Raw genomic sequence first — 10,694 nt, 5'->3', positions numbered from 1 at the left:
GGCGGGAGCTGTGCCGGGCCCGGACCCCGCGGCCCCTCGCCCCCCACGCCCCTATGCCAGGGGGTCTGCCAGGTCGTCATCCCCCCGTGCCAGCAGCTCCCGCTTCTCGTCCGTGCTGGCCAGGGAGTTGCGGCTGTTGTGGGCGCCCATGTACAGCGTGGCATAAACCGGGTTGGTGAAGTTGGTGGGCTGCGGAGGAGGGGAGGGAGCAGGTGGGAGGGGGCACGGACATCCCCCCTGGCCAGAACTGCCGTCCCCAGGGGTGCTCCTTGCCCTGGGGCGACTCGGTGAGAGCCCCCACCAGCTGTGACCTCCTCCTGGGACACGGGATAGCCCTGCCGGCCCTGCCTGCAGCCCCCAGTCCCAAAGCCTTTGTGACCCCTCAGAGCCCCCCAGCCCCAAAGCCTTTGTGACCCCTCAGAGCCCCCCAGCCCCAAAGGCTTTGTGACCCCTCACAGCCCCCAGCCCCAAAATCTTTGTGACCCCTCACAGCCCCCCCAGCCCCAAAGGCTTTGTGACCCCCTCAGAGCCCGCCCAGCCCCAAAGGCTTTGTGACTCCTTGGAGTTCTCCTAGTCCCAAAAATCTGCGAATCCTCAGAGCCCGCCCAGCCCCAAAGGCTTTGTGACCCCCTCAGAGCCTGCCCAGCCCCAAAGGTTTTGTGATGCCTCAAAGCCTTTGCGACCCCTCCAAGCCCCCAACCCTGAAGCCTTTGAGACCTTCAGAGCCCCGCCAGCCCCAAAGCCTATTCAGCCCCTCAGAGCTCCCCCAGGACCACTGCACAGAGAGCCCTGAGAGCTGCAGCAATGTGTCCCCCACCCCAGCACCCCCCACTTTGGGCAGGACCCCGCAGAGCTGACAGCCCCTCACCTTGTCAGGGTCCAGGGCGAAGTCTGCATCCAGCAGCTCCCCCACGTCGTCGTCGGGCTCCCCCTCGTACATCTTGTAGGTGGGATTCCCGATCTCCACGTTCATGGCACCGTTGGTCATCCGCTGGTGCTGGAAGCCCTTGGCACTGAGGTGGGCGAGGCAGAGGGTCAGTGCCAGCGACACCCGCCAGGGACAGCTCCCGTCCCCTCCACCCCACCGGACTCACCCTTTAATTCTCCACTTGTACCAGACAAAAGCCACCACGGTGAGGAGGATGAGGAGCAGCAGGATGGGGATGACGATGGAAGCTGTTCCTGCGGGAGGAAGGCACGGGAACAGTCAGAGCCTGGGGGGGCGGGGGCAGCGCTCACACACCCCCACCCCAGCTCCAGCAGCCTGGGCTGGCCCTGTTCCCCCTCCACCACAGCACGGGGTTCAGGGGTCGCACAGGGGCACTGGGTAGCCCTGGATCACCCACAGCAACCCCCCTGGCGTGGCGTGGTGTGCAAGGGGGGGGGTCACACACTGCCCCCCACCCCCACTTACGGCTGCTTTGCTGCTCGCCCACGACGAAATCCTCGCAGCGCGTGCCCGTCATCCCCGCGGGACACCTGGGAGCGCAGGGAGAGCACCGGGATTAGCGGGGCAGGGCCATGCAGGGAGGGAGGGAGAGGAGGGCACAGACCTGGGGTCAGGCTGGGGCGGCGGCACACAAATGGGGGTGTGTCAGTGACGGCTCGGGGGGCACACAGCCCGCCTGTCCCCCCCTCCCCTCCATGCCCCCCGGTCCCCTCCTCTTACAGGCACTCGGGCAGCTGGGTCTTGTCGCTGATGGAGCAGGTCCCGCCGTGCAGGCAGTAATTGTCACAGGTCAGGCAGCTCGGCGCTATCTTCCCATCAGGGCAGCTGTGGGGCACAGGGGATCAGCCCCATGGGTACCCTCTGTGCCCTCCCGGATGTTCTGTGCTCCCCCCAGCCCCCCAGGACTTGGCTGTTGGCTCATCCCACTGGCACAGCTCACGGCTGAGCTGCACCCATGGCTGGGACACCGGGATGGGCTTTGGGGTGACACTGAGACACTTCCATCTCCTCCTCCCAGGACCACCAGCTCCCCTGGATTTATCTGCCCTAAATTACTGACCCAGCTCTGGCCGATCCTGCCACAGGGGAACAGGTTTTCTCTGGGGGTCTCTGTGCCCACCACCCCTTTTCCTCCCTCCAGCTCAACATTCCCAGCACCTACATGCAGGAGACCTCTCCGCTCTGCTTGTTGATGCTGCACTTGCCCTCCTGGCACCGGGAGCACTTGTTCTCCTGGCACTGGGCGCCCTCGAACTGAGGGGGGCAGCGGCACTGCTTGGCACCACTGGCCGTCATCTGGCACACGCCGTCATTCTCGCAATAGTCAAAGCACTGCCCTGTGGGAGACGAGGGTGTCAGAGCGGGCAGCACCCTCAGAGGGCTGCTGGTGGCCCCAGTCCCCCACGGAGCACCACCACTGCTCACATAGCATCCTCCAAAACAGCGGGATCTGGGAATCCAATCCCATCGGTGCTGTTCCCAGAGGTCCCCAAGCACCTCCAGAAGAGGGGGACCAAGGAGCCCAACCCCTGATGCTGTCCCCAGGGATTCCCACACAGAGGGGGGGGACCTGGGAGCCCAATCCCTCTAGCACTGTCCCCAGACATCTCCAGGTGAGGGACAGCCACCCTCCCGATGCCCCCACTGCTGTCCCCACCCCGTGGCACTCACGGTACTGGCAGCGGTCCCCGATGAAGGTGGGCAGGCAGCGGCAGGTGGGCTGGTTGCCCTGGTTGACGGTGCAGCTGCCGTTGTGCTGGCAGTAGTCCGTGCACACCTGCTGGTTGCACCGGGGCCCGGTGAAGCCGGTGGGGCAGCGGCACGTCGGCATTCCTGGGGATAAGACCCGTTAGCTCTGTGTCCACCTGTCTGTCTGTCCATCTGTCCACTCAGGACCGGCCGTGACCCCCCCAGCTCACCCGAGGGGGAGGCAGCGCAGGTGCCCCCGTTCTGGCAGTAGTCCCAGCACTGGTCAATCTGGCACTTGTCGCCGTTGTAGCGTGGCTGGCAGCGGCACTTGGCCTGTTTGCGGGCATTGAGGAAGCAGCTGCCGCCGTTCAGGCACACCAGGTCGCACGTGTCAGTGGTGGGCACTGGGAGGAAGGCATGGAGGGGCTGGGGGTGAGCAGGACCACGCTGGCAGGACCCAATCCCCCTCTTCATCCTCATCCTCTCCTCCTGCCGTGTCACCTACCGACGGGGGAGACGGTGGGCGAGGGAATGACCACGCAGGTGCCGTTGTCCAGGCGTTTGCCGTTGGGGCAGGTGCACACGGGGCCGCTGGGGCTGAGCAGGCAGAGCCACTCGCACTTCTTGCGGTCACAAGGGTTGGTCACTGCGGGAGGGGATGGCACAGGTGGTGAGGATGGCAGGGAGAGGATGGCGGGGTGGCGACAGCATGGTGACCCACAGCCCTTCTTGCTCTACAGCACCTCTAGGACACTCCCCTCCACAGCCCTGTGCTGTCCCTCCCATGCCCTGGGGTCACCAGCTGACCGCTCACCACTGCAGCTGGACTCCCCCAACCCACCCCACCAACCCCCTGCTCTGCCCACCCCCACACCCCCACTTTGGGCAGGGAGCTGGGGGTCTGCGTCCCATCTTCCCAAGCTCTGCCAACACTCCCCTCACCCTCTGGCACCTCACATCAGATACCAAGCCCTGGCACCTCCCTCCCACCCCAGGGGGAGCAGGGTGGGGGTCCCGAGCCCACACACACCCTCAGGCTGCTTGTACTGGTGGTAGAGCACGACGTCGGTGGCGTGGTTGAGGCCGGACGTCAGGTTGGTGACAGCCTTGTGGCCGAACTTGTGAATCTTGAAGATGCGGTTGTTGATGTAGGTGACGCCGTAGATGTAGTCCTCGAAGATGTCGATGCTGAACGGGTGGCTCAGCCCTGGGGAAGCCAGGAGGGGACATGTGGAGGCAGGGATTTGGGGTGGGTCTGAGGCCGGGGACCCCCATGGGGCACCCCTTACCCTTCTTGTTGTCGATAGCCACGACGGGGTCGGTGCCGTTGAGCCGGATGCTGCCGATGACGGAGAGCTTGGCGTCGGCCCAGTACAGCCTCTCGTTGTGGTAGTCCACGGCCAGGCCTGAGGAGACACAGCCCCCAGTGAGCCCGCAGCCCACCCTGAGCCCCTCCTGACCAACTGACCCACAGAGCAGCCCCATCACCCTTCTGCCACGGGGCTCCGAGCCCCCAGAACAACCCTCCCCAACACAAATGGTTGTACATGTCCCCATCATGGCTTTTGCCCCCCTCCTGTCACCTGTCTCTCTCTCACCTGTTGGCCACTGGATGTTGTCCTGCACCAGGGTCTCCCGCAGCGTCCCATCCATGGCGGCCGTCTCGATCTTGGGATGATTGCCCCAGTCTGACCAGTACATCGTTCTGTAGGGACACAGGCAGCTCATTCCCAGGGGAATGGGACAGCCCAGTGACGAGCCGGAGAAACCCTCCTATGTTGTCCCCACAGCGTCCTGGAATCACCAGGTAACTCTGGGGCAACTCGAGCACACACAGAGAGTGACACTGGGACATGGGGAGCTGCCACCACGGGTGGGCTCATGGTGAGGGGAGCAGGGTGAGGGGTGGGCAGAGGGATGGGACAAAGGCTCAGGTCTCTCACCCCCGCAGCGGGTCAACCACAATGGCATGGGGCTCATCGATCATCCCCGAAATCAGCGTCTTGCGGTTCTCGCCCTTCATCTGCGCCACCTCGATGACGTCCCGCCCTGAGTCTGTCCAGTAGATGTTCCCGGCCACCCAATCGATGGCGATTCCCCGCGGCATCTTCAGCCCTGAGATCTGTGCAGGGAGAGCGGGGACAGGTGAGGGAGGACACGGAGGGCACCATCAGCCTGTCCCTGCCGTGCCCTGGCAGAGCTCGCTCACGTTCAGGTGGGTGACGCCGCCGTCGATCTGGCGCCGGTTGCGGTTGGAGGCGGTGGAGGCGGAGGAGGAGGCGGGCAGCTCCCGGTACGAGATCCTGCCCGTGTGCCAGTTGGTCCAGTAGATCTTGTTGCCCTTGACGTAGATGTCCATGGCGTCGATGCGCACGTTCTCATCGCCCTGGAAGGCCGGCTCGTAGGCCGAGTTGGGGTTGAAGGGGTACATGCTCCGGATCTTGTTGTCGTCCGCAATGTAGAGGATCTGGTGCTCGGAGCCTGCAGAGGAGGAGGATGAGGAGAGTTTGGCCTGGCCTGGACTGGGAACACGGACTCAGCCAGGAACGGGGGCTCAGCCAGGAGTGGGGGCTCAACCAGGAACGGGGGCTCAGCCAGGAGTGGAGGCTCAACCAGGAACAGGGGCTCAACCAGGAACAGGGGCTCAGCCCAGCTCTCTGGTGGGATAGGGACAGGGTCACTGCAAGCTCATCATCGCCTTGGGGCTCTCTCTGTCCGGGATGGACAGACTGACAGCACCGGCAGGAGGATGGAGGGAAGAGCACAGGGGTCCCATTGGAGCTCCGGGGCACGCAGGGGGGTCCTGGGCACACACAGAACCCATGTGGGTGCCTGTTTTCTCCTGACCTTCCGCCTTGCACATGTTGTCTGTCTTCATGAAGTTCTTGGCGCAGCTGCAGACGTGGGAGCCCTTGGTGTTGTTGCAGAGCTGGGAGCAGGTCCCGAAGCGCAGGCACTCGTTAATGTCTGGGCAGTGGGAGATGGGATCAGGGGGAGACCCCAAGGGTGCCCCCACAGACCCCGACTCTGCCCCAAGGACACAATTCCTGCCGCCCGAACTCCATCCCAGCTGTGAAATCACACCTCACCGATGCCAAACCCCACAGCCCGACCCTGAGCCCTCTCCAGCAGCAGCGGGAAGTACCTTGGCAAAAATTCTTGTCCGGCACCTTTTGGAAGCCTCTGCGGCAGGTGCAGTACGAGGTGGACTGGGACTGGACGCAGTGAGCCTCGTCCCCACACATGGTGGTGTTGGTCATGCAGTCGTATGACTTGTGCTCTGCAGGGGGATGCGCCGTCACACGCGCGTCACAGCGAGTCCCCCAGCCCACACCGGGCCCCCGGCTCCCCACCCACCGTGGGAGCAGGATTCCTCATCGGAGCCGTCGCCACAGTCATCGAAGAAGTTGCAGCGGAGGTTGGCGCTGATGCACTTCTTGTTCCCACACAGGAACTCGTTCTTGTCCTGGCTGCAGCTCTTGGGCTTGGCCGTGGGTGACTCTGCGGGTGGGGGGCAGCAGTTGTGACCCCCCAAGTCCCGGGCACCCATCCCCACAGGACCCTCTGGGAGCAGGCAGGGACTCGGGACCCTGCATCTGCACCCTGATTTTGGGAGGGAAGACCGGACAAAGCCAATCCCAACACCTGGCCTGAACCCTGGGCTCTGGGATGACCATCCCGAGGGCTGTAGTGACCACGCAGGCACCCTGGCCAGGCGGGCACAGGGCTGTGCCCGCGGGCAGCTCCACTCACCGCAGTCCTTCTCATCCGTGTTATCTCCACAGTTGTCAATGCCGTCGCACTGTCGACCGATCCACAGACATACCCGGTCGTTCTTGCAGCGGAACGGTCTGTTGGGGGGACACTGGAATTTCACTGCACCAGCAAACAGAAACAAACGGTGACGGTGAAAGGAGACGCCGTAGCCAGGCTGTCACACTTGTCACGAGCTGCTGCTCGGCCTCTGCCCGCTCTCCGGGGAGGGCTGTCCCACGCGGGCGAGCGGGCTCCGGAGGCTGAAGCAAAGAGACTGAAGCAAAGACAATCGCCCAGCTGCTGTGAGCCCTCTCCTCGCCCAGCCCCGGCCCCACCCAAGCCCCCTCCCCACCGCCAGCCCTTCATCCCGCTCAGCCCCTCTGCGACTCCTTTCCCTCAACTGGAGCCACCTCCAGCCCCTCAGCCCCACCGGCCACCCCCGAGAGGAGCTGCCAGAGGTCTCCCCAGACCGTCCAGTCCCCGCAGCGGTGCCCGAGCCCCGGGACTGCCACCCTGTGAATGGGAGGGCTCCGGGCAGAGGCACCGCAGGGTCACTCACAGCACTCCTCGGGATTCTCGTCCGAATTGTCCCCACAATCGTCCTCCCCGTCGCACTTCCAGGCCAGGGGCTTGCACAGGGTGTTGTTGCACTGGAACTCGTCCAGGGGACACGTGCGAACTGCAACAGCGCAGGAGGGGACACGTCAGCTCGTGCTGCCCTGCTGCCAAAACCCCAGCCTGGGGCTGCAATCCCAATTTCCACCACAGACAGGGGGTGTCCAGGGCTGGATGGGTTTCCAGGGCTCAGATGCATGTCCATGCATGCTCAAGGGTGGGGCAGAGAGGGGTGGACACACACAGGGGAGCGCTCCCACCCGCAGCAGGGACACGAGGGCAGGGAGGGGGTGACACCACCCGCCCTGATGGGACAGGCAGTGCTGCAGTGGGGACACAGGTGACACGAGGGCAGGGAGGGGGTGACACGACCCGCCCTGACAGGACACGCAGCTCTGCCATTACCCCCGGTGCCGCAGTTCTCCTCGTCGGTGCCATCCATGCAGTCGGCGTCGGCGTCGCAGCGCCAGCGCATGGGGATGCAGTGCCCGTTCTTGCACTGGAACTGGTCAAACTCACAGCGGGGGGTGCAGTCTTTCTGCAGGGGACGGGCGAGGGACACGGTCAGCAGGGACAGCGTGGCCCTAGCAGCCCGCTGTCCTGTTGCCACACTCAGGCTCTGAGCCCCAGGGCCACCGGCAGAGGCAGGGGTGGGGATGTGTCCCCGTGTCCCTGTGTCCCCCTCCCGCTCCCTCGCCGCTGCCGTACCTCGTCGGAGCCGTCGGCACAGTCGTGGTCCCCGTCACACTTCCACCTGCCCGCGATGCAGCGGCCGTTGGCACACGAGAACTCGCTCTCGGAGCAGGGCCGGGGCGCTGGGGACAGAGAACACGGGGTGTGCCCTGAGCGTGGGGACACGCAGGCTGCGAGGGAAAGGGGTGGCCCTGGCTGACACGGACACACAGCCGGTGGCACTGGGGACAGGGGGGTACAGGCAGAGCCGGGGGAGCTGCCAGAGGGGCACGGCTGGCACCACCTCCCAGCCCCTTCCCACCCCACTCCAGGGCTCCCTGCAGGAGTGTTGGGGGGCACTGTGGCTGTCCCCCAGGTCACTCACTCTCCACAGGGCAGCACCAGCCCCACTGCTGCCCACCCCGGCTGCCCCCCAGGCAGGAGGAACTGCAGCGGTGCCCTGGCAGAGCCTCATCCCTGTCCCTCCTCACAGGGCACGGGGACAGACACCCCCTCACAGCTCACTGGCACGGCCAGTGCCAAATCCAGGAGGACGGCACGTGGCACAGCCGCCCGCCTGGGATGGCTCTCAGGACCCTTCCCCTCCCCACGGCCTCGGGGTGTTGGGGCACAGGGACCCTCCGGTCACGGCACAGGACTGTGGGGGAAGAGGGGGACGGGGGGTGTCCAGGTGGAGCAGGGAGAGTCACGGTGGGGATGGGTTTTGGAGCCAAGTCCAAGCCATGCACGGGCCCTGCGGAGCAGCAGGGTCGGACCCTCCCCACTGGAGGGAGATGCTGGTGCTGATGCTCAGTAAATCCACCTGGATTGTCCGGTCCTGACCCCTCTGCCCTCACCTAGAAATTGCTGCCTTCATTGATTTTAGAGAGACTGTACATGGAATTAAAAGATTTTGGCAGGAACCTACCTCTGAGCGCCCCATAACGACAGTGTGAAAATGGAGAAAAACATAAGATGAAGTGAAATGGCACAAACTCAAAAACACGACGGGAAATCAACAGAAAAGAAAACAAAAGCTGCACTCTAAAGAGCTGCAGGGAGACAGAGGGACCCGGTGGGCACTGCGGGGTGGGAGAGGGTCTGGCAGCAGACCCTGGTGCCATCCCATGGGCAGCCTGGGATCCTCTGGGTGCTGTGGGGTGGGAGAGGGTCTGGCAGCAGACCCTGGTGCCATCCCACAGGCAGCCTGAACCCCTCCAGAGGGACAGAGCCATAGTGGAGCCCTGGGAATGGTCCTGTCCATGAGGACACTCGTGTTCCTTGGCCGCTCAGTGGGGCAGGTGCTGGCACACGAGCGGGAGCTCATGAAGGGGCAGCACTGGACTCTCTGCCCCAGCTCTGGGGATCCCCATACGCTGGCCCACGCCTGGGGTTGTGACCTGGGTCCCTCCTGACAGCTCTGTGTGTCCCCACCGCCATCCCAGGTGCCACTGCCAGGCAGGGGGTGACACACGGGGCGATGCTTGGTGGCAAAGCAGGACGAGGTGCCCTCGGGTGACTCCGGCCACACAGGGAGCGTGTTGGGGTCACCTCTTCCCTGTCACCCATCACCCTTGGGGTGTCTCCTTGGCACAGCCCCCCTCTGCAGGGCCAGGCTCTCCAGACCCCTGGAGTCAGGGGTGTCCTGGCTGGGGGACACCGTAGCTCTCCTGGCCACCAGCCTGACACTCCCTGGCAGCAGCAGAGGGGCTGGGGGGGCCCAAACCTGTCCCCTCTCCACTGCTCCGCCCTGGGGACAGCAAAGGCTCGGGGGTGGCACGTACTGCAGCTCTCCTCGTCCGAGTTGTCCCCGCAGTCGTTGTCGTAGTCGCACTGCCAGCGGCCCGGCACACAGCGGTTGTTCTTGCAGCGGAACTGGTACGGCTCACACGTGCGCTCGTCTGTGAGGGACAGCAGGGACAGGGACAGGGTTAGGCTATGGATGGGACAGGGACAGGACAGGGGTCAGCACTGCCCCAACCAGGCCATGGATGGGACAGGGACAGCGGTCAGCACTGCCCCAAATAGGGAAGGGACAGGGACAGGGGTCAGCACTGCCCCAAATCAGGGGAGGGACAGGACAGGCACAGGGACAGGGACAGGAGTCAGCACTGCCCCAAATAGGCCATGGATGGGACAGGGGCAGGGGCCAGCACTGCCCTGCATGAGGGCATGAATGGGACAAGGACAGGTGCCAGCACTGCCCCAGTCAGGGGAGGGACAGGACAGGGACGGGGACAGGGGTCAGCACTGTCCTGAACGAGGGGAAATATGGGACAGGGACAGGTGTGAGCACTGTGCTGCATGAGGGGAGGGACGGGACAGGGACAGGTGTCAGCACTGCCCAAAACAAGGGGAAGGAAGGGATGGGGACAGTGACAGGAGTCAGCACTGCCCCACACGATGGTACAGATAGGACAGGGACGGGGTCAGCACTGTCCTGCACAGTGGGAGATGTGGGACAGGGACAGGGGTCAGCACTGCCCCACACGACAGAAGGGACAGGACAGGGACGGGGGTCAGCGCTGCCCTGCACCTCCCTCTGACCCAGCCCTGCCCACGCCACTCGGAAAAGGGGCAGCTGGAACTCCTGGGGCAGCCTGTCCCTCGGGGAGCAGGGACACAAGGTGACGCTGGCTTGTCCCCACAGCCCCTGCTCACCGCATTCCTCCTTGGGCTCATCGGATCCATCCCCGCAGTCGTCCTCCCCGTCACACTTCCAGCGTGCCGGGATGCACCGGCCCGAGTCCTTGCACCGGAACTCATCCACACCACAGGTCATTTGGGCTGGAGGGGACAAAGTGACACAGGCACAGGGATCAGCACTGGTCAGGCATGTGTTGTTCCCTGCAAGGCTGATGAACAACCTGGAGCTGGGGGAGATCCCCCTCCCATCCAAGCATTGTCCAGGGAGAAGTCAGGGGCAGGAGGATCCCAGCAGAACAGATCCAGGCAGAGCCACCACCACCATCGCCCACTGCCCACAGGGACTGAGCAGGGACCGAGGAGGGGC

The 10,694-nt window shown here is 64.6% G+C and overlaps 1 protein-coding gene across 1 annotated transcript; it reads right to left on the bottom strand.

Annotated features, from left to right (window-relative positions):
• Nucleotides 1-20: 20 nt before the first annotated feature.
• On the bottom strand, nt 21-10,493 carry LOC121672116 (low-density lipoprotein receptor-related protein 1-like). Its single transcript, XM_042044635.1, has 23 exons — nt 10,343-10,493; nt 9,466-9,582; nt 7,718-7,824; nt 7,415-7,547; nt 6,954-7,073; nt 6,392-6,514; nt 5,996-6,139; nt 5,784-5,918; nt 5,486-5,605; nt 4,848-5,119; nt 4,582-4,760; nt 4,237-4,343; nt 3,928-4,044; nt 3,669-3,845; nt 3,144-3,284; nt 2,869-3,042; nt 2,621-2,782; nt 2,112-2,286; nt 1,670-1,774; nt 1,415-1,479; nt 1,095-1,182; nt 869-1,013; nt 21-189 (listed from the first exon to the last, which is right to left on the bottom strand). The coding sequence occupies exons 1-23, from the start codon at nt 10,461-10,463 to the stop codon at nt 52-54; spliced, it is 3,165 nt and encodes a 1,054-aa protein (XP_041900569.1). The 5' UTR covers nt 10,464-10,493; the 3' UTR covers nt 21-51.
• Nucleotides 10,494-10,694: the final 201 nt, after the last annotated feature.

This window comes from Corvus kubaryi, unplaced genomic scaffold (assembly GCF_017639235.1).
Source record: "Corvus kubaryi isolate FWS band 111438036 unplaced genomic scaffold, C.kubaryi_AGA036_p1.0 37946, whole genome shotgun sequence".
In the NCBI taxonomy this organism is placed as follows: domain Eukaryota; kingdom Metazoa; phylum Chordata; class Aves; order Passeriformes; family Corvidae; genus Corvus; species Corvus kubaryi.
This window is presented reverse-complemented; position numbering and strand designations above follow the sequence as displayed.

Bases quoted from the DNA above. Each gene is read 5' to 3' on its own strand.
- LOC121672116 (XM_042044635.1), bottom strand. From the start codon at position 10,463: ATGACCTGTGGTGTGGATGAGTTCCGGTGCAAGGACTCGGGCCGGTGC. The intron at 2,783-2,868 runs GTGAGCTGGGGG...TCTTATCCCCAG, and splicing joins CTGCGCTGCCTCCCCCTCGG to GAATGCCGACGTGCCGCTGC. The intron at 1,014-1,094 runs GTGAGTCCGGTG...CGCCCACCTCAG, and splicing joins TACAAGTGGAGAATTAAAGG to TGCCAAGGGCTTCCAGCACC.